This window comes from Dendropsophus ebraccatus, chromosome 9 (assembly GCF_027789765.1).
Source record: "Dendropsophus ebraccatus isolate aDenEbr1 chromosome 9, aDenEbr1.pat, whole genome shotgun sequence".
Lineage (NCBI taxonomy): Eukaryota > Metazoa > Chordata > Amphibia > Anura > Hylidae > Dendropsophus > Dendropsophus ebraccatus.
This window is the reverse complement of record NC_091462.1, coordinates 12854377-12876347: the sequence shown is the minus strand read 5'-3', so window position 1 is coordinate 12876347 and position 21971 is coordinate 12854377. Positions and strand designations below refer to the sequence as shown.

At 42.2% G+C, this 21971-nt stretch overlaps 1 protein-coding gene and 1 pseudogene across 1 annotated transcript; one reads left to right on the top strand and one right to left on the bottom strand.

Moving 5' to 3' along the window:
• Positions 1-1356: 1356 nt before the first annotated feature.
• Positions 1357-7761, bottom strand: LOC138801971 (uncharacterized). The gene is made up of 2 exons (XM_069985066.1): positions 5865-7761; positions 1357-3684 (listed from the first exon to the last, which is right to left on the bottom strand). Exons 1-2 carry the CDS (start codon positions 6425-6427, stop codon positions 3084-3086), a joined length of 1164 nt encoding a protein of 387 aa, XP_069841167.1. The 5' UTR covers positions 6428-7761; the 3' UTR covers positions 1357-3083.
• A 12612-nt stretch (positions 7762-20373) lies between these two features.
• LOC138802257 (U2 spliceosomal RNA) lies at positions 20374-20544 on the top strand (annotated as a pseudogene).
• Positions 20545-21971: the final 1427 nt, after the last annotated feature.

Below are 21971 nucleotides of genomic sequence, written 5' to 3'. Positions count from 1 at the left end.
TATATTCCTGTATATAGGAGCAGTATTATAGTAGTTATATTCTTGTATATAGGAGCAGTATTATAGTAGTTATATTCTTGTATATAGGAGCAGTATTACAGTGGTGATCCAACCTTTTACAAGATGATATTTCCTCTGCTGGTGGTTTCCAAGAAAAGGTGGTAATATTCATGTATGGAAATATTTTACTTAGTTCCTGCTCGGCTGGTTGAGTGAGTGATGTTGTAGATGGGGTCACAGGTAGAGGCTGTACGGGGAAATGTTTGCATTGCTACACAGACATGGAATAAATCCTGTGCTGCCTCTTCTCCTGTTGTAAAACTTCTACATGCTCAGCTCTTTGGCAGCTCGGTAGACCAGAGATGGGGAGCCTGCGGCCCTCCAGCTGTTGCAAAACTACTAATCCCATCATGCCTGGACAGCCAAAGCTTTGATGTGAAATGTAGTTTTGCAACAGCTGGATGGCTGATTTCCCATCCCTGTCACAGACAATGAAGGAGGCAGCAGCTGCATACATGCTCGTGTTTCTGCTCCGTTCACAGGGCTCCCAATGGTCATATCCCCATTATCTGCTACTTACTGTATGCTTAGTCCTGTAAATAGGGGATAAATTAATTTAACTCGGAAAACCCCTTTAAAATTGGGACTGCATAGCATGACATTGGGTCGTGTATGAGCTGGAAAGTTGATTTATCTAATGTGATACAAGGTTACAGACGGCCTTATAGTGGGGAATGTTTCAATAGTTACAAAGTCAGCTATGATATTTGCCATACAAAAGCATAGTAAATGTTACTCCCACAAGACCAAAGCATAGGTGGAAACTACAGCAGCCCAAAAAATATCTGGGGGCAGGGTGACTGAATAGATGCCCCTCTATTAAGGGGTTTATATAGAATTAGAAAAACATGTCTGCTTTCTTCCTGGATTATCCCTTTAAGAAGCAATCCCTGGCTGTCTGGGAAGCAGCTTGCTAAAGCAGGAACCTACTCCACTATGTTGTCTGTCTTTCCTGCACTCGATCAAACCTTATAGGGTTGGTAGGACAGTGCGGAGCTGCCACATCTACTCCCTTCTGACTGGGTAACAGCCATTTGCATACGGCACGAGCGCCATTTAGAGTTGTCTTTTAGTCTTTGTGGCACCACAAGGGGCATAAAACACGTCAGATCCAGTGTGGGTCACCTGGGACCTGACAGTTTCTCTTTAGGTTATGTTCACACTACGGAATATGCGCAGAAATTTCAAGTGAAGGCCACTCGGCGGACTCCGATTGAATTTCTCAAGCTCAATCTGCACCCTCCCCTTCCGAATTGAAATGTACCATAACAATAGTGTGCTATATTTAAATCAGGCTTTTATTTTTTAATTTTTTTTTATTATTTAACCATTCATATACTGAGATATTGCAGTAGCAATCAACGTACACAATATACAGCTTTACTGTACTGACTGGGATAGAATGAACAGGGTAATATCATTTCCATTATAGGGTGATAGCTGTATCGTATTGCTGGAGAAAATAAAGAAAAGTAACATTACACATACATTTTTGTTCTGCCTACAACCATCTCTTTATCCACATGCATGCTCTGACTGGCTCAGTGTTCATGTATTCTGAATGGAGACAGGATTGCAGCTAAGGTTCCCACAAACAAAAGCTTTGTGCTCAAGCTCCTAATATACACGGACTGTGCAAACAGCTTTAAACCAGAAAGTAGAACCCACAATAACATCATATGTCAAGTATTTGCTGTAGGGATCTGTGGACAGGTCTGTTGGACTTCATTAGCAAAGAATTCTGGGTAATACTATTTCTCCTATGAAAGTGCTCTGCGAATTCAAACGCACATCAGTAAAAGACTATTGGGCCGTAATGGGAGTCTGGAGGGCCGCAGGTTGCAGACTGATCTCTTATGGGGGAAAAAACTGAAGGAATGGAAATATAAGGCAGTGGTATATGGAAAAGAAATACAGTATACAAATAGACTTTCTGGAGGAAGAGCTGTCACCCTTCCAAGGAAAGTTCTGTGCAGACTGTTCTGAGACAGTATTTCCTGTAGTCTTTACATTTTTGCAATGGGAAGATTCAGATCGTAATAAAACTTAACGGGGATAACCAGGATTAGAAAAACATGGCAGGATTTTTCCTAAATCAGCTCCAAACCTGTGTATGGCTGCGTCTGGTAAACAACCAAGCTCTACTAAAGTGAATGAGACTGCAATACCATGTACAACCTGTGGACAGGTGTGGCACTGTTTTTAAAATGTAACAATCCTGGACAACCCCTTTACAGAAAAACAAAGGGCAAAACTAACACACCAGGGCAAATTTACTAAAACAGTGTAAACTTTTGATGTCTTTAAACATGGGTTGATTATAAGCAGGCAGGAACCCTCACCTTGTAAAGGGATCAGCGGTCAGGCGACAAACAAGAAATCTCTCGTTCGTCAGCTGATCTCATCTTATGTTTGGGCATTAAAATCCTCGGTCATCGACCATATATCTTCTCATGTAAATGTGAATGTGAGGGCGACTATCATGAAGTTATTAGGTGGAACGAGACTGTTCATTCCCCTAGGCCACACAATTGATTGGGCTCTGTAATCAAGCACCAATCTTTCTGATTGTGGACATGGACTGTAATAACTACACAATCTAAATGCTGTATAACACGCCACGATACAAGGGGGAAGCTAGCCCCAACCTGTCAGTTCAGCATTCCCTGCTCAGTCTGTGCTATTACACGCAAGCGGGGGAGCATCTTTAAACTGTCTAGTCCACAGGTGCCCTCAGCCTGTTGTGGCTGTCTGATCATGATGGTAATTGTAGTTTTGCTTCAGCAGGTCTAGTCTAATATACACTACCTATTAGATGGTTTACATATTAGAACACAAAGCTGCTTGCATGTTGATCCCCTTTCCTTCCACTTTCATAGTAAGAGTAATAAGTGTGGTGCAAGTCAGGTATTTTTGGCACACTTGCAGTAGCAAAACTGTCCCCTTCATTGTAGTTTATTATTGTACCTAGTAGATGCCCATGGGGTCTACGTCACTGTAATGAAGACTGCCCTCCCTATCTATTATTCTGGGATCTCCAAGTATTGTCTTAATTCTAATGCCATGATGGACTCCCGACACACAGAGATCTCACTGTTTTCCCCGCAGCAGCTGTAGGAACCTTCTCTGTAAGGTTCCCGATGGTTCATCCAACTCTCGAATGCAGCACAGATGTCATCGGCTGTCAGTAAACCCTGTTCCTGATACGCCGTGGGTTCTTCAGAGTTACTTGTACAATAAAGGACATGTCTGTAACCCAACATTTGTGATGCACAGAGAATCAATGTGCCGATTCGAGACCCATGGCCCAGCCGGTTGTTCTGCATCCAGAAAAAAGGGCAGAGATATATGAGGTTCTGGGCTGCGGGGTAGGCGAAGAGCGCTTCATTTCTTGGTTTACTGTCACATTTAAATGTCACATTTTGCAGTGTCTTTCTTAGGTCCGCCAAAAGGGTATCAGTGATCTGGGGGCATATTAGATTCACTCTGCGCAGATGTATTGATCGTTTATAATCTATAAAGAGCTCTTTGTCCCAGGCATCATTCAGGATCCTCAGAGTGGCCCTTATAGAAGCTTCGGCAAGTTCCTTCTGCTCTTCGGTTAATGTAGAATGTAGAGAAAACCTAAACAGGAAATAAAGTTGGTTACTTTACATTTCGCATAGTGGCCACTTTCTTTGGTAAGATCACCATTACAATTTTGGGTGATCTTTTCAAAGAGGTTTTGCAGTAACTTGACCTTTTTCCTAGTGTAGATATTTTCAGTTTGTAAAGGCCACACACCCCATATTATGAAGGAACTGTATACAGCTTCTATAGGTGATGAGCAAACTTACAGTAAGTTGGGGTTAGCCCAAACCTTCGGCCGTTAACGCTGCCTGGAAAAGATGGATACAGCCCTAGGAAATCTAGTGCTGTCATCCTGGACTTTTCCAGTCTGTACACTAAAGCAATCAACTCCCAAAGGTTTGGCTTCGGATGAATTTACTGTAATTTCCCACATCTCTAGTGACAATCATAATTTTGTTGTTTTAAAAAGTATTTAGCGACATGCTTTACAGCAACCCTCATGGACATAGATGACAATAGACAGAGTCGGCCCCCTTGTGATGAATGTGAAGCATTGCTGAGTGTGCTCACAAAAAGCTGCTATTGTCTCCTCTAGCTACTGGTGTCACATGACGCTGCAATGCTGTACAGATCACTTTACAGCAGCCTCCTCTTATCAGACAAAACAGGAAGTCTCAGCTTAGTTTTAGCCTCAGTGGTGCGAATGAAAACTACAAGATCTCAGAATTATTTTATAATATAGATAGAAAATGGAAAATTTAAAAAAGTCACCAAAAATTCTTCAAAAATATGTTTACCATAAAAATATTATTTGAACAATACAGCAAAGATCTCAATGAGAGATCAAAGTGTATATACTAGAAGTCCCCCTAGGGGGCTTCTAGTATATATGTAAAAAAAAAAAAGAAAAAAAAAAAGTTTTGTTATTAGTAAAAAGCCCCCTCCCCTAATAAAAGTCTGAATCACCCCCCTTTTCCCAGGCTATAAAAAAAAATAAACAAATAAACATGTTTGCTATCGCCGCGTGCGTAATCGCCCGAACTATTAATCACATTCCTGATCTCGCACGGTAAAAGGCGTAAGCGCCAAAAAATCCCAAAGTGCAAAATTGCGCATTTTTGGTCACATCAAATCCAGAAAAATTGTAATAAAAAGCGATCAAAAAGACGTATATGCGCAATCAAGGTACCGATAGAAAGTAAACAACATGGCGCAAAAATTGACACCTCACACAGCCCCATAGACCAAAGGATAAAAGCGCTATAACCCTGGGAATGGAGCGATTTTAAGGAACGTATATTTGTTAACAATGGTTTGAATTTTTTACAGGCCATCAGATAATATAAAAGTTATACATGCTATATATCGTTGTAATCGTAACAACTTGAGGAACATGCATAACAAGTTAGTTTTACCCCAGGGCGAATGGCGTAAAAACAAATACCCCCCAAATAAACAAAATGTGTTTTTTTTTTCAATTTCACCACACTTTGAATTTTTTTCTGGTTTTGCAGTGTACTTTATGAAAAAATTCAGCCTGTCATTGCAAAGTATAATTAGTGGCGCAAAAAATAAGGGCTCATGTGGGTCTCTAGGTGGAAAAATGTAAGTGCTATGGCCTTTTAAGCACAAGGAGGAAAAAAACAAAAACGCAAAAATCGAAATTGGCTGTCTTTAAGGGGTTAAAGCCTTATTTCCACTTGGCTGCTAAGGTATAATGCCAAGGCCGAAGAAACAAGGAAGCGGAAAAAAATAAATTATAAAACTCCTCGAACATCAACGATAAGGTTGAAACCCACGCATTTTGAGCTGTGTGTAAATCTGATGATATAAAGCTAAAGCTTTGGCTGTCCGGGCATGGTGGGAATTCTGGAGGGCTGCGAGTTTGACACTTATGGTGCGTTTACACAGGCAGATTTATCTGACAGATCTTTGAAGCCAAAACCAGGAACAGACTTATAACAGGGATCAGGTCATAAAGGACAGGCTGGGATCTATCCTCTTTTCAAATCCATTCCTGGCTTTAGCTTCCAAAATCTGTCAGATAAATCTTTCTGTGTAAACGCACACTTATGGTAAAACATTTACTACAGAAGCTTTTTATTACAAACTCTAAGACTGGGCCCCCACCTCCCATTGCCATTTATAATACTGGTGTTTTTTCTGTACAGAGGGATCTATGGTAGCACCCTTCAGGCACCAAGTACACCTGCTACCTCTACACCCCGATTTACCTCATATACGAGTCCTCACAGACAGAGTGCACCAATGCCTCACCGCAACAGGTATAAGAACCATCGATATAGTCTCCTTTGTGTCTCATCCAGACTTCAAATGCCTCGGAGATACGAGTGGCCCTCGGGACAGATCTCCCCTGGCTTTCTTCCATCCAGATCTTGTCATAGTCATGGTACCCCAGAAGACAGGCAGCTGCCATGATTAATGCCCCCGGGCGGGAGTTAGAGCTCAGGTTCTCGTGTTTTTGCCAAAATTCCAAGCATAAGCCAATGACAGAACTCGACACTGGGTACATGGTGTCGACGCCAGCTTCATTCTGGGTTCTGTTATATTTCAGGAGCTGGACCTGCTGCAGAATCTGTATAAGATCTTCTACCAGCTGAGGGGGAATCAGAGGAACCTTCTCTGCCTGTGTCCCATAGTCTCTGCCCGGCTCTGCCAGAAGCCATCTCTTCTTGATCAGTGCATCATGCAGAATACATAAGGTTCTGATTTGAGCCTCCACCGCCATCCTGTCCTCATCCTCAGTCATAGGTCCCAGCTCAAAGCCGTCACTCATGTCTCCAAGTCAGAGAGACCGATGTCAGTCACTGCTTGAGTTATCGCCTTTTATACACTGAGCTTTCACTTTCCATTCACACATTTCTAACACACTGGGCATGACTTCACGAGAACAGGAACATGAAACCATGTCCTCTACTATTATACCAGGTTAATAACAATATGTTAAAGGGACCATTCACCTTTATATATAATCTAGTTTTATATAAAATGTAACTACATGAGCAGTTATGTCAGGACCTCATTTATTTAATCCTGAGTTACATCCTGTATTATACTCCAGAGCTGCACTCACTATTCTGCTGGTGAGGTCACTGTGTACATACATTACATTACTTATCCTGTACTAATCCTGAGTTATATCCTGTATTATACCTCAGAGCTGCACTCACTATTCTGGATCCCGGAATACCCATTTCAGAGTCCCTGAAGCTGAAGTCTGCCCCTTTGTTACAGCATTGATACGTTCAGCAATTATAATCTTTAGTTTTCTCACTGTGCAGCCCACATATATCACAATGCATTGTGAGCGCCTAATAACGTAAATGATGTCAATCACATATGATGAATGCGTCAGTGCTATATTCCTCTCTATTGTCTGATGTTGTGAAGACTTTAGCTTTTAGGCCGCAGTGACAGACTTCACAGCTGCCACCTTCACACCTGAACAATCCCTTCTGGGATAGCCATAACCTGACTGATCTGCAGCCTGGGAAATACATGATCCTTAAGAGACCTGTATAACAAGTATCATTTTTGAGGCTCAAAATACACTGTGGGAACACCGCCTAAGGCGCTGGTGGTGCTCTCCTGGCAGAAACTGTGGTGACATCTCTTTTTAAGTTGGATCAAGCGGTCAAGAAAAATCCAATAACAAATGAAGAATTTTCTTGTGATGATTAAAAGAAAACCTACCATCACATTCACACTGCTGAAATCATAGGGGCAGTCTATGGTGGCTTCTCCCCATTCCTCTGGCTTTAACTTATAGATCTCTCCATTTCTGGGTAAAGAGATGAGAGATCTACTGTATCAAAAGCTGAAGAGGAAGGGAGCGGTCATAGGAGACTGTACCCACGTCTCATGGTTCAAGAGCTTGAAAGTCATGACAGGTTGCCTTTAAACCATTCCCAACATATGATATAGCAGTATGTCAGCTGTTGGGTCCTCACAGTCAATGACGGACAGCTGTGAATGCCTTGCAGTCTGCCATTAACTCCTTAAATGTGATGTTTGAGTATCAGTGACAGGAGAATTTCCTGTCACTGACAAACCGGTAGCCCCATTGGACTTGCAGAGGTATAATACTTACCTGCCCGCCTGAGGCAGACTCTAGTAGCAGAGCGCAGATACTGGTAGCATGTACATGAGGATGAGAACGGTTTCTCACCAATAAACGACTAGTAAGGCTGTGTTCAGATGCTATGCATTAGCAGCTTGTCGAAAAGGCACACCGAATTTCAGCGCCATATCCACAGACTTGAATACGCTCTGTGCATTTCCTGAATGTATACGAAGCGCTTGTGCCACTCTCCAAAACTCGGTTTTAACATGCAGAATGGACTTTTTTGAGGATGAAAAATCTTCCTCAAAAATGCTGAAAATTGTTGGTGATGCATTTGGTTGTAGGCAATCTCCCTCTCTATAAAAATAAGTCTGTGTGGTGAAGTGCACGAATCGATGTCCATGATAATCCTTGGAACTGGCTGTAACCACCTCCAAATTGTCCCCATTATTCACGAGCTTATGCATTATTATATCGGTGTCTTTCCATAAGTAACTATAACCAAGAGTAATCCTCTTGCACCACTTGGGCTGCTGTGTGAACTTGAATAGGGTTCTATGGGGCATCCATGCTGGAATTTTGGACAATTATAGGACATGCCCTATAACTTCCGGGCCTATTTTCTGGCACGGACACCATTCAGGAAAAATTTAGAAAATCCCATGGAACCCTATAAGTCAGGAAATCTAGAGAAATTTTTCCTGATGTGTAAAGGGGACCTTACAGATAACCCAAGGACCCAATAAAACCATATTTTGTATTCAATCTCCATTAACAAAACTAGCTTGATGAAGTGCTGTTGTGGCCAAAACATTGCTCTATTTTATGGAAAATTGCTGACTTTCTTTTCAATTTTGTTCATCTGGGAATAATGAAGGTGGTGGGGAATTCTTTATCTGTCATTTCTATCCCCCATTCCTCTGTCAAAAAATGTATTTATCATTATGACCTGAAAATAAAAATTATACTATTGCTAGGAAAAAAACAAAACCAAAAGAGATACATTACACTATACATTATGATCTACATAATATCACAAAACAAAGGAAAAAAAGTAAGTAAATACACGGGGGGTTGAGAAGTTCCTGACTTTGCCCCCTTCTAGTTTAAATTAAAAAATGAATTTGGTACCATATGAAAGCTTGATATCCTGTTACATAACTGGGCAAATATGAGATGTTTACAATTCTCACAACTATTTTTAATTTTGGGTACAACTTGAGGCGGCAGAGGCACAAGCAATTTTCACATCTGTGGAGTTTCGGGTCGTCATGAAGTTTTTGTTTCTCCAGGGAAAGTCTGCAAAGGGCAGTCACACTGAGATGTCACAGACACTAGAGGAGAAGCGTCCTTCCTACAGCAGTGTCAAAACCTTGGTTTCTTGTTTTAAGACTAGGCATTTCAACATTAAACATGACCCCCCCCCCCCTCAGTGGGCACCCCACAACCTCAACAGACCAACCAAGCTATGTTGTCTATAAGCTGTTTTCATTACTACCAAAATCCTTGAGATGCCCAAGCTTTCTTTAAAGTGGATGCCGAAATTTTTTAACAGTGAACAGAAGAAGGGAAGAATTCAGGCATCCAAAGCTGTTTTGGCCCAATATGATACCTCAAAGGACTTTTTGGATAGGTTAGTGACTGACGATGAAACCTGGCCCCACATTTATTATCCCTAAACCAAAGGACAGTCAAAGGAATAGCACCACAGTGGGTCCCCGCCACTGAAGAGGTTCTGCATCCAGAAATAGGCCAAAAAAGTCATGGCGTCCATTTCCTGGGACAATGATGGTATTCTGTTGGTGGACTACCTACCTCAGGGCTACAGTATAATTGAAGAGTATTATGCTGCGTTTACACGGAACGATTATCGTGCAAATTTGCACGATAACGATCGAATTTGAACGATAATCGTACGTGTAAACGCTGCGAACGATCAAACGACGAACAAGAAATTGTTCATTTTGATCTTACAACGTGTTCTAAAATTGTCGTTCGCAAAAAATTCGCTGATCGTTCCATGTAAACAGTCGTTCGCCGATTTAACCAATGTGTGAGATAGGCTTAAGCAATCGCAAAACGAATTTCCGTTCAATATATCGTACCGTCTAAACGCTGATCGTTATGAAAAAAAAAAAAAAAAAACGTTACTCCGACATCGTTAATCGTACGATCAGGCCAATTATCGTTTCGTGTAAACGCAGCATTATGCCAGCCACCTAAAGGAGGCAATTAAGAGGAAATGGTCAGGAAAGTTGACTGAAGGGATCCTGGAAACCCTGGGTTTCCAATTGGTCCACCATCCCCCCTATTCACCTAACCTGGTCCCTTCTAACTATAATTTCCTAACCTCAAGAAACACCCCAATGGTTGTCATTTTGATGACATTTGCTGATGTCAAACATGCTGCTGAGAGCTGGTTTGTCCACGTATCATATTATTTATTTTTGAATGGACTAGAAAAGCTGCAACAATGATGTAGGAAGTGCATAAGCCTGAGGGGGGGATATGTTAAAGCGACTCTGTACCCACAATCTGACCCACCCAAACCACTTGTACCTTCGGATAGCTGCTTTTAATCCAAGATCTATCCTGTGGTCCGTTCGGCAGGTGATGCAGTTATTGTCCTAAAAAAAATACTTTTAAACTTGAAGCCCGTGCTAAACGGGAGTATCTGTGCCCTAACTTTGCACCACCCCTCCGTCCCTCCTCGATACTCTTTTCATCATTAGGAATGCCACTGGAAAATTTTCTCCATGCTGAACATTATACGGGTCCTTAACGATCCAGCCCATGTGCCGGGCTGACACAGGTGGGGAATATGAGGCAATCTGCCTGGAGCATTCCTAATGATGAAGAGGGTGGGGAGGAGGGACAGAAAGGTTGTGCAAAGTTAGGGCACAGATACTCCCGTTTGGCAGGGGCTTCAAGTTTAAGGGTACAAACACACATGGCTTATACGCTGCGTATTTACTGCTGCGATACGCAGCAGATTAGATCTAAATAACTGAACGCAGTATCAAATCTGCTGCGTATCTGCTGTGTGTATTTGTACCCTAAAAGTATTTTTTAGGACAATAACTGCATCACCTGTCAAACCGACCCCAGGACAGATCTTAGATTAAAAGCAGCTATCCGAAGGTACAAGTGGTTTGGGGGGGTCAGATTGTGGGTACAGTGTCGCTTTAAATAACTGTAAAAACTCTGCACCCCCTCATATAAACATGGTCAAATAGAGAGTAGGAAATTGTGAGAGAAAGTGAGAAGGAAGAAGGGGGATACAAATCCATTGCCAGACAGAAAGACACTGAATGAAGGATCACTAAAAAATAATATAGTTGGTTCCACCGAGACTTGGACTGCTGGAATCTGAGCCCAGAGAGCTGCCGATTACACCATGGAACCACATTGAGAGAGACTGTTAAGAGATACAGACACTCATAAAGAGGAAAGAGTTATAGAGAGGATGAAAAAAAAAAAAAAAAAAAAAAAAAAGAGGAACGCTATAGATACATCAGCATAGGCACTACATAGATATAGGAGGAATAAAGATTCAAGCAGCACACCAAACTAGTCATAGTTACCACAATGGGATTTTAACCCTTTGATGACCACTCACAGTTTTTTGACTGCAGATAGTGCATGTCTTTTCATGTTTCTGCAGTAGAGGGGTGGGGGGATGTGTGTAGTCTTAAGCAAGAGGTTTGTACTCTGAATGTCACCAGGTTTTCAAGAGACTCGGGGAAATGCCCTGTGGACCTACTATGTACCCTAGGGTTGTTTGTTCAGTGTGCCCTCTCTAATGAGTTCGCACTACGGAATCAACACAGAATTTCAAGCTGAGTTCATGCCACAGACTCCGCTTGAAATTCAACCAGTCTTATTGATTCAACAGGATGTCTCACACGCACTCCGCCATCCACCCAAAGAATTGACATGTCAACTCGTTAGGCACAGATGGCAGAATGTGCATAAGACATCCTATTAAATAAATGGGACAGGTTGAACTTCAAGTGGAGTCTGCGGTGTGAACTCTGCTTGGAATTCTGTGCTGATTCCGTAGTGTGAACATACCCTAAGCAAAGTGAGACACAGAAGAGTTTATGGGGGCAGTGGTGGAAACACATCTGATGAGGTATACACCTCCAGCTGGTAAGTTTAATCCTATGTAAAGATATCACACTCATCCTTCTGCTTCATACAACATACAGTCCCATGTAAACATATCACTCCACTCTCTTCAGCCTCCTCCTATGTACAGTCCCATGTAAACATATCACTCCCCACCCCCTCATATAAACACTTCCTCTCACTTCAGCTGCCTCCAACATACAATGTTACATTCACCTAAACTCACCAACACCATTTACCCTCAAATAAATAAATAAATAAATAAATAATCCTCCTCCCCCCAGTGTCACCCTGCAGCCTCGCTCCCCCTTCCTCCCAGCACACAGACTGCAGCTGCTTCTACCTCAACATAGGACTGATAAACTCCTACAAGACAGAGCCCTCCATGCTGCTCACACGTGACCATGCTGTCATGGCTTGTTTTCACCTCATGTCACTTCCGTCCATCTCCATAGCAACCCGCAACTCGTACTCGTGCTGCCCGCCGTTTAGACACGCCCACCTGTACAGCGATTGGTTAGTGAGCTCCGTGATTGTTTGATAGAACGCCCACATCCCTAATACTGCCCAGTGATTGGCTGGTGGGCCTGTTCGCCTTTTAGAAGCACAGGTTATGCAGAAATGACATGCGGGGGAGACGCTATGAAGGCAGTAAAGTGGCAGTGTGCGAGCTCCGTCAAAAAACTGGACAGTTTCTCCTCACAGCCAATCACTGTGAACCAATCGGCGCGGTCTCTGTTTCGCGCTCGCTGTGATTGGTTAGTTACATTTGGCTGCCCAATCACTGCCCGCCTTGTTAGAGGGGGTGTGGCCTGAAGTTGTTCCCGCCGTTCAGATCTCCTCACGGCTCAGTGTGTGGAGGAGAAGGGAGCAGGGTGATTGTGTGGCTCCTCAGCTGGCCGCCGCTGTTGTTCTCTCAGTAACCCGTGCAGTCCGGTTACCTTCTCCAGCATCTCGTGTAATTCAGGCAGGGTGGGGGCATCAGCCAGACGAGGCCAGAAGCCATTTTGCAGCTTAGATTGGAAAAGGGTGAAGGTGCAGAGGGAAGGCAGAAATATTACAACTTGAAGGGGAAAACACAGAATAAGTACTAGTTGGCAATTGCAGCAAGTGAGTCCTGTATTAAACCTGAGGGGAGCCTGCTGACTAGTAATGGAGGAGGCAGGGACAGCTGAAATGTGGAGCTCTGGCCTTCAGCTACAGGCTGTATAACATATAATGGAACAGGCGAGCCTTCCCTGAATAATGGCTTCCGCCTGCTGACTAGTTATTGGGGAGGGAAATGCTGCGTTTGCACACAGTGATAATTCACCCAATCGATCGTTTAACGATTTTGCAGCAACGATTTGGTTTTTATAACGATTAGCGTTAAGACGGAAAAAAATCATTATTGCGATTGTTTTTAAGATCGCTTAAGCCCACCTTTCACATAGGGTGAATCTTTGAAAGACTGTTTACACGTAGCAATGTGCGAATTTTTAGCGGAAGACCAACAATGATTTGAGAACATGCTGAAAGACCAAAATGAACAATTTCTCGCTCGTCGGGTGATCGTTCCCTGTGTTTACACGAGCCGATTTTAGCTCAAATGCGATCGTTATTGCGAAAATTAAAACGATAATCGTTCAGTGTAAATGCAACATTAGATTTAGTTCTTAGTAAATTTTTTAAAATTTTGCTTTCTGAAAAGATTTTTTGTTTTTTAACCCCTTAAGGTCATAGCGCTTGCATTTTTTCACCTAGAGACTTAAATGAGCGCTTATTTTTTTGCGAAACCAATTGTACTTTGCAGTGACAGGCATTATTTTTCCATAAAATATGCTGCGAAACCGGAAAAAAATCATTTGCGCTTTCAAATTGATAAAAAAAAAGGAATTTGTTTTGATTTCGGGGAGTTTTGCATCTACGCCGTTCGCCCTATGGTTAAACTGACTTGTTGTGCATGTTCCTCAAGTCGTTATGATTACAAAGATATACAAACACGTATAACTTTTATATTATGTGATGGCTTTTAAAAAATTCAAACCATTGTTATCAAATATATGTTCCTTAAAATCGCTCTATTCCCAGGCTTATAGCGCTTTTATCCTTTGGTCTATGGGGCTGTGTGAGGTCATTTTTTTGCGCCATGATGTGTTCTATCGGTAATAGATCCAGTAAGCTGTTTGATGTCCTGACCTAGAAGAAGAATAGTCACCCCAGACGTAGGCGAGGGTTATCCCTTTGTAGTAATTACCTCACCTTAGGTTTTTAACAAGGCATACTGTGACTGGGACACCTTAAGGCCCCGTTCCCACTGAGCAAAGCTAGCGGAATTCCGCGACGGAATTGTCCGCCGCGGAATGCCGTTAGCCTCCCGCTCATAATGGGACTCTATGGGAGGCGCGCGCTCCTGCCCTGTCCGCGCTGAAGAATGAACATGTTCATTCTTCAGCGCGTATAGAGCAGCAGCGCGCGCCTCCCATAGAGTCCCATTATGAGCGGGAGGCTAACGGCATTCCGCGGCGGACAATTCCGTCGCGGAATTCCGCTAGCTTTGCTCAGTGGGAACGGGGCCTAAGGGTACAAACCCACACACCGTATACACAGCAGAAACGCAACAAATACGCAGCAGATTTGTTGGTACAGATTTGATGCTGTGTTCAGTTATTTAGATATAATCTGCTGCGTTTTTGCTGCGTATTTGCTGCGTGTTTGCTGCGTATTTGCTGCGTATCGCAGCAGTAAATACGCTGCTTATACGGTGTGTGGGTTTATACCCTAAAAGAAAATCCTGAAGTAAACACTCAGGAGGAACAGGCTCTTGACACACTCTCCATGCAGGAATACTGATTAGAACAGACAACACACCACAAAATTATCAGGGAGCTTGGTGGGGAACTTTCTGGAAGCAATTAAACCTTTGTACCTAATAGAAGCAGTGTTGCATGGTAGTTTCAGCTGTGCTAGGTGCATAGAAATAGACACCAAGTGGTGAGGACAGACCTTCAGTGCATACCTTCAGCCTAGAGCATAGAAATGCTCAGTACCTTACTACAGGTGTGCTAACTCAGTAGTGGCACACCCGCTCTGGGACACTACACAAATGTTTCATGTGGGGTGTTAACGCATTCTTAACTGAAATACTAAAATATTTTACTTTTGTATGTGGATTGTGCGAACATTTTCAATTTCAGTCACATCCTGTCCCTCCAAAACCCAGGCTGCAACACTGGGGGATTTCTCACCCTAGCTAGCGCTAGGAATTAGCTGGGGTGAGAGATCTGTAGTAGTGTCAATGAGAAGGGGAAGGAATGTAATAGGAAAGGAATAGTAAGAAGATATATGGGGAATGGAGGGAAGGAGAAGGTACACTGAGATAGTTACCATAGAGGAATCCATGTGTTAACCCTAGTAAGGAAGATGGAAACGGGGTAAATACACGGATGGTGAAAAGCAGTCATAAAATATATAAGAGGCAATGACAGCAGCTACATGAGTGAGAAGTAACATATGACACGTACAAAATTCGATGTAAGACAATTAAAAGCTGTATACTCTCTCAAATTAAAATTTTATTTAGAAAATTTTTAAACAAAGTATAGAAAAGGGGAAAAGGCAGAACCAATTGAGCATATTTGGATGTGGAGGATGTTTTTACAGGCTTGTATCTCAACATGTAGTGTTTGCTAATATACACATCAATCAGAAATTTTTTATTATAAACCTGTGCGCATATGCAAGATATCGCGACCAATGTTATAGCGTCTATTTCTTTGTGAAACCAATAGGGAATGAGTAGGGATGAAAGGGGGAGGGGATTGGGTGGGGGAGGGGGAGAAACCAATGAGAGAAAGCCAGGGTATTGAGGAGGGTAGTAGGTAAGAGTCAGGTGAGAGAGAAAAAAGTCGGGTGCCAAATTGCCGTGGCGTCCAAAACAGGAAAGGAATACAAGCAAGTCACATCTAGTGATCTGTTGTAACATTAAAGAAGAATTTGTTCTTAAGGGTATAAACACACACACACACACCATATACGCAGCGTATTTACTGCTGCGATACGCAGAAAATACGCAACAAATACGCAGCAGATTAGATCTAAATAACAACACATCAAATCTGCTGCAGATCTGCGTATTTGCTGCGTATCTGCTGTGTGTGTTTGTACCCTAACATGACGTAGTTCACAAACCTTATTTGTGAGTCACATCCTTCAGAATGAGTTATACTGGTGGGGTAAAATGATCTGCAAATGAATGTTATATAGGTATACCTGGTAGTGGTATTATGGGACCAGAGTTTGTGGATGTGGAGGGAGGGTGTGTGGATGGAACTCCTGAAAGATTATGATATGGAGTTGATTCCCTATAAGAAACCCATGGCAACCAGCACTTGGAAAAAGTTTTTCCACAGTTGTTACTCTCTGAGAGAAGTTCTTCCATTCGGTAGTAATGCTGTACTTCTTTTATCCATTCCTCAGGAGTGGGTGGAGAAGTTGATTTCCATTTCCTTGGTATTACTGCTTGTGCTGCCGCCAATTGGAAGCCCAGTAAGAATTTTTTGTGCATATGATTGGGACCTGGAAGCATGGAGAGCAATACATGCTTTGGAGAGTTGAGAATTTTTAAATTGGTAATGTGATTGATTGAACTATGCTGCGTTTACATGAAGTGATAATTTGCCCAATCGATCGTTTAACGATTTTGAAGCAACGATTTGGTTTTTATAACGATCAGCGTTAAGACGAATAAATTGTTAGAAAATTTGTAAGAAAAATCGTTATTGTGATCGCTTTTAATATCGCTTAAGCCCATCTTTCACATAGGGTAAATCTTTGAAAGACTGTTTTTCACAAAGCGACCTGCGAATTTTTAGCGAACGCCGATTTGAGAACATGTTGAAAGATCAAAGCGAACAATTTCTCGCTTGATCGTTTGCCGTGTTTACACAGAACGATTATCGCTCAAATGCAACCATTATTGTGAAAATTCCAACGATAATCATTCCGCGTAAACACAGCATTAGTTATTTCTGTCCAAAATGGTTGTATGATTGGGCAGCTCCACCATATATGATTCATAGTGCCTCTGTCTCTCTCACATCTCTAACATCTCTCAGATTAATTGGGGTACATCAAGGCCAAATTAGTAGGGACCCTGTACCACCTTGAAAGAATTTTGTAGTTTGTTTCTTGTATCTTACAAGAAATTAAAGTTTTGTGCGAGAGGTAGAAGGCTTTGCTTATTTCATCAACAGTAAATTTAGTCTTGAGCTCAGACCCCCACTTTTAGATAAAATCAGGTGGAAGCTCATTACCTTCCATTGACAGTATACTATAGAGAGAGAGGAAATGTTTTTTTGTGTGAGAGATGGGAGAGCACACAATGCCTCGAATGATAAGGGGTCCCTATCAAGTTTGAGTATACACTTCTGTCTGTTATAAAACGTGAGTAGTTGCGCGTATGGGTGACCTCTGATAACCTCTGTGTCAAAAGGAGGTGACAAGCGGTTCCCCCTGAAGGGGAGGTCATCTAATGATTTGAACCCTTATTTGTCTAGAATAGAATAAAAAGTAAACCATTGTCTAGCTGGGATTCCTAAGAATAAAGGTGTATTGCAGGAACAAATCTGGGGTTACTACATAAGTGGTCCTGGAGAAAAGATATGAGGAGCTCTTTGCTTTGAAGTTGGGATAAGAGAAACTATGGAAGCACTGATAGGGCAGGAGAATACTGATTTAATATTTTAAGCATATGTTTTGAAGTCCATAAGATGGCAGAGGGGTCAAATTTGGTGATCTCGGCTTCAGTGGCAATCCAAGTCTTAGTTGTTCGGAAGTGAAAGCTTTCCAGAACCCTACTCAGAATTGAGGCTTTGTAATATAGCTTGCAGTTAGGTAGAGCAAGACCACCTTTAATTTTAGATCTGGATAAAGTTCTGAACTGTATTCTTAGGTGTTTGTAGGACCAGACAAAGTGGGATAAAATAGAACTTAGCTTTCATAAGTGTGTGTGCGAAAGCACTGCGGGAACCGTTTAAAGAATATTCATTTTGATTATATTCTCTCTCCCTATCCAGGATAAGTCTTTTTTATCCCACCTAGAAAGGTCTTTTTTTATGTTTTGTATCAGAAGAGTATAGTTTTCTGAGATGAGTTTTTTTCTGTGTGAGAGCAATATTTGTACCCAGATATTTGAGAGACTTGGGAAAATGTTATTTCAAATTAGAGCGTAGGTTATCACTAAATGAAATCCCCATCGCTTCACATTTGGACATATTCAATTTGTAATTTGCTAAAGTAGGAAAATTCCCGTATAGAGGCAAGTAAGGAGGGTAATGATGTATGGGGGGATGTGAGGAAGAGTAGAAAGTCATCCGCAAAAGCTGAACAAAGATGTGTGTGATAGCCTATTTGGATGCCTTTTTCCTGATAGCAATTAGAAGATGTTCCATACATAAAATATATAGAAGCGGGGATAGTGGACAACCTTGGCGGGTGCCAATATTAATTATTATTAAAAAGCTGTATATTCTGTCATAAGCCCTGTTCAGTTCAGTGTGGTTCTATGGTTTGTAGTTTATAAATCCAGTACACTTCCCTACGTTTCAGTAATTCCACCCTATTGCCCCCTTTTCTTGGCTGTCTGACCTGTTCCAACACCTGGAAGCAGAGTTGTGACATATTGTGCCCCTTGTCATGAAAGTGGGCCGGAATGGGCAGCAACAAGTTCTTACATCGGATGGTAGACTTGTGTTTAGATATGCTATCCCGGATTCGCTGCGTGGTCTCGCCTTCATATCTGAGGCCGCATGGGCACTTGATGAGATAAACCATGAAACTGGAATTGCATGGGTGGTAGTCCCTAATCGGGTAAAGTCTACCTGTGAGTGGATGGGTGAAATATTCACCACGGGTGACAGAGGAACATTGCCTGCAATTGAGGCAAGAGTATGTGCATTTTTGGGGGGTGCTGAGGAAGCGCTGTCTGGAACCGGACAGGCTGCGTGTATGAGGTGGTGTCTCAGGTTTCTCTCTCTTTTGTGACAAGTGAGTGGGGGAGATTGAAACTCCTACGTCAGAAAAGGCTCCTTTGAGGTAGGGCCTGTGTTTCCGGATAACATTGACGATTTTGGGGCTGCTAGGTTGGTACTTATGTACGAAAGGTAGGAGTGGTGTAGAGGGCTGTCCCATTAAAGGGGGGAGTTGCGGTGTGAGTAATCTCCTGGGGTAGCCCCGCTCAGAGAACTTTTGAGACATCTCTTTTAAGCGGGTGTTGCGTGTGGTGGGATCACTGACAATGCAGTTCATGGGGTTGTACTGGGAGATGGGAAGGGACCTCTTGACGTTGAGAGGGTTCCTGGAGAAGTGCAGTAGGCTGTTTCTATTGGTGGGTTTGCGATAGAGGTGTATGCTAGGTGCACCAGAGGTGTCTTTAAGACTTGTGGTGTCCAGAAAATGTATGGAGCAGGGGTCATGGTGTAGGGTGAATTGTAGTTCCGGATAGATGTAGTTAATGTGAGTATGGAGTTGAAGCAGTGAATCTGTGTCACCATTCCATATGCAGAATATGTCATTGATATAACGATACCAAGTGTAGGTGTCTTTCAAAAACAGGTGATGGCTATAGATATGGTTGTTCTTGAATTGATCCATAAAAATGTTAGCATATGGGGTCTACGTTGGACCTCATTGCGATCCCTTGTGTTTGTAGGTACATCTGATCCCCAAACATAAAAAGATTGTGGTGGAGGACGATGTGTAGTAGTTTGAGACAAAAGACTTATTCATCATGGGAGAAATCATTCTCCTATAAGCATCGTTTTTTTGCTAGCATGCCTTTCCCATGTTGGATCGAGGTATAGAGGCTGGTGACTTCCAATGTAACCAAAAGACTATCCGCTGGAATGGGTAAGATGCGTTTGATGTTGGCCAGAAATTGGGAGGTGTCTAATAAGAATGAGCATGTTCTCTTGACCAGGGGAGTGAGGATTTTTTCAAGTGTAATGGATAGTGGAGCCAGATTTCTCAGTGCTGCAGCCAAAGTAAATGTCCCCCAGTATCTGAGCAAAATCTTTTCATTTGACAAAAAAGTATGTAAAATTTCATTGCATAATAACAAGTAGAGTAGTGTATGTACGCTTTTTTTTTAATGAGTAGACTTACCAAGAAGACTTCATTCAGGTAAGTCTCCTGAATCCAAAATCTTCCAGCGGCAATGGCAAAAGCCTAATACTTTGTTTAAAACGCTAAAAAAAAAACCCATATCTTAATACTCTATAAAAGAGCTGCATTTTCAAACTGTATTTTCAATCGCCTGTTTGAGAACCTAATAATAGTTTTCTGCTGAGTTTCCTTGTTGGACAGCTGGATAATCTCAGTCAGTTCTTCAAGCTCTTTATGACCTTCAGAACTTTCTTAAATTCTGTATCTGAATGATATTTTTGGGGAATGCAAGTTTTCTTGTCCGCTGGTTTTTTTTATCCCCAGAGATGCAAATTTTTATGCCTTACAGTCACTTGTATGATTTATTTCAAATAAAATGTCAAACCATCCCTTCTTGGCCGTTTGGCATAGATCAAATAGAGTATCTGTTCTTATCGGTTTGATATCTGCTTGGGGACCATGTATTGGATGAATTTTTGGAGCAGGGAGATGGAAGGGGAGCTTGCTCTGTATTCTACAGATATTGTTGCAGTGCTTCCAGGTTCAGTGCACAAAAAAAGGAAAAAGAAAATTTCAATCCATAAGGCCAGGCCACAGAAAAAGTTTAAAGTTATATCTTTATTAGAGATGAGCGAACCTCGAGCATGCTCGAGTCCATCCGAACCCGAACTTTGGGCATTTGATTAGCGGTGGCTGCTGAAGTTGGATAAATCCCTAAGGCTATCGGGAAAACATGTATATAGTCATTGGTTGTATCCATGTTTTCCAGACAACCTTAGAGCTTTATCCAAGTTCAGCAGCCACCGCTTATCAAATGCCGATCGTTCGGGTTCGGATGGACTCGAACCTGAACCCGGTTCGCTCATCTCTAATCTTTATGGATATGTTTAGCTTCAGCGATAGTCTTTGAATGAGTTGTCAATGTTTGATTCTTCGTGACTGCTGTCAGGGCATCATCTGTTTGGCCTCTATGTGGTTTTCCCAACATGTAGTAGTAAAAGGTTTTTAGGGTTAAATGTTGCTGTGAGGCGGCCAGATTTTGCGTTAGAATGTTCCAACGTTGCAGCGACTACACATAATCGATGGGGGCTGCAAGTTACAAAAGAAAACGCAAAGATTTAGTTCCCACACACAAGGTTGGACACCACCAATTTTGGCTTTCACGTTTGAGCCTTTGTCATAGCTTTGACCACGAATGTCTTTAAAATCGATTACCAGTTTGTCAAGATGTTGAATAAGCTTATTTGTTGTGTTGGCACCAGTTGTGTTTTCCATGAAGCCCAAGAAGTGCATTTTAATGGTCAGGACACTTTCCTGCATCCCGACAAAGTGCAACATTCCGAACATTAAAAATACATGCATTTAAATTTGGCAGGTCTTAAAATTTTCAGATTGTATTGTAATTTTGTATTGCGGCCCAGTAGCTCACTGGCGCAATGAATTACAGCAACTTTCTGGTGTTGTTTAGGATGCCACCCAACTGCTCACTGGTGTGATGAATGACAGCAACTTTCTGGTGTTGATGGGGATGCCACCCAGCTGCTCACTGGTGCGATTAATGACAACAACTTTCTGGTGTCGATGGGGATGCCACCCAGCTGCTCATTGGTGCGATTAATGACAACAACTTTCTGGTGTCGATGGGGATGCCACCCAGCTGGCTCACTGGTGTGATTAATGACAACAACTTTCTGGTGTTGACAGGGATGCCAAACAGCTGCTCAATGGTGCGATAAATCACAGCAACTTTCTGGTATCAATGGGGATGCCAGTCAGCAGCTGGCAGGTAATGTTGCTGATGGTAATGACTGGGTAGATCCTTGGTGGTGGCAATCCATCTCAAGAGCAATCTTCTGGTCATGACAATTGAGATAAGCATCTTGCAGATGGTACTGATCCAGCTCAGCAACTCAATGGCAGCAGTGATACAAGGTTTTTCATTGTGAAGTACAAGGAGTGAACAACATCTAAGATTAACAACAGG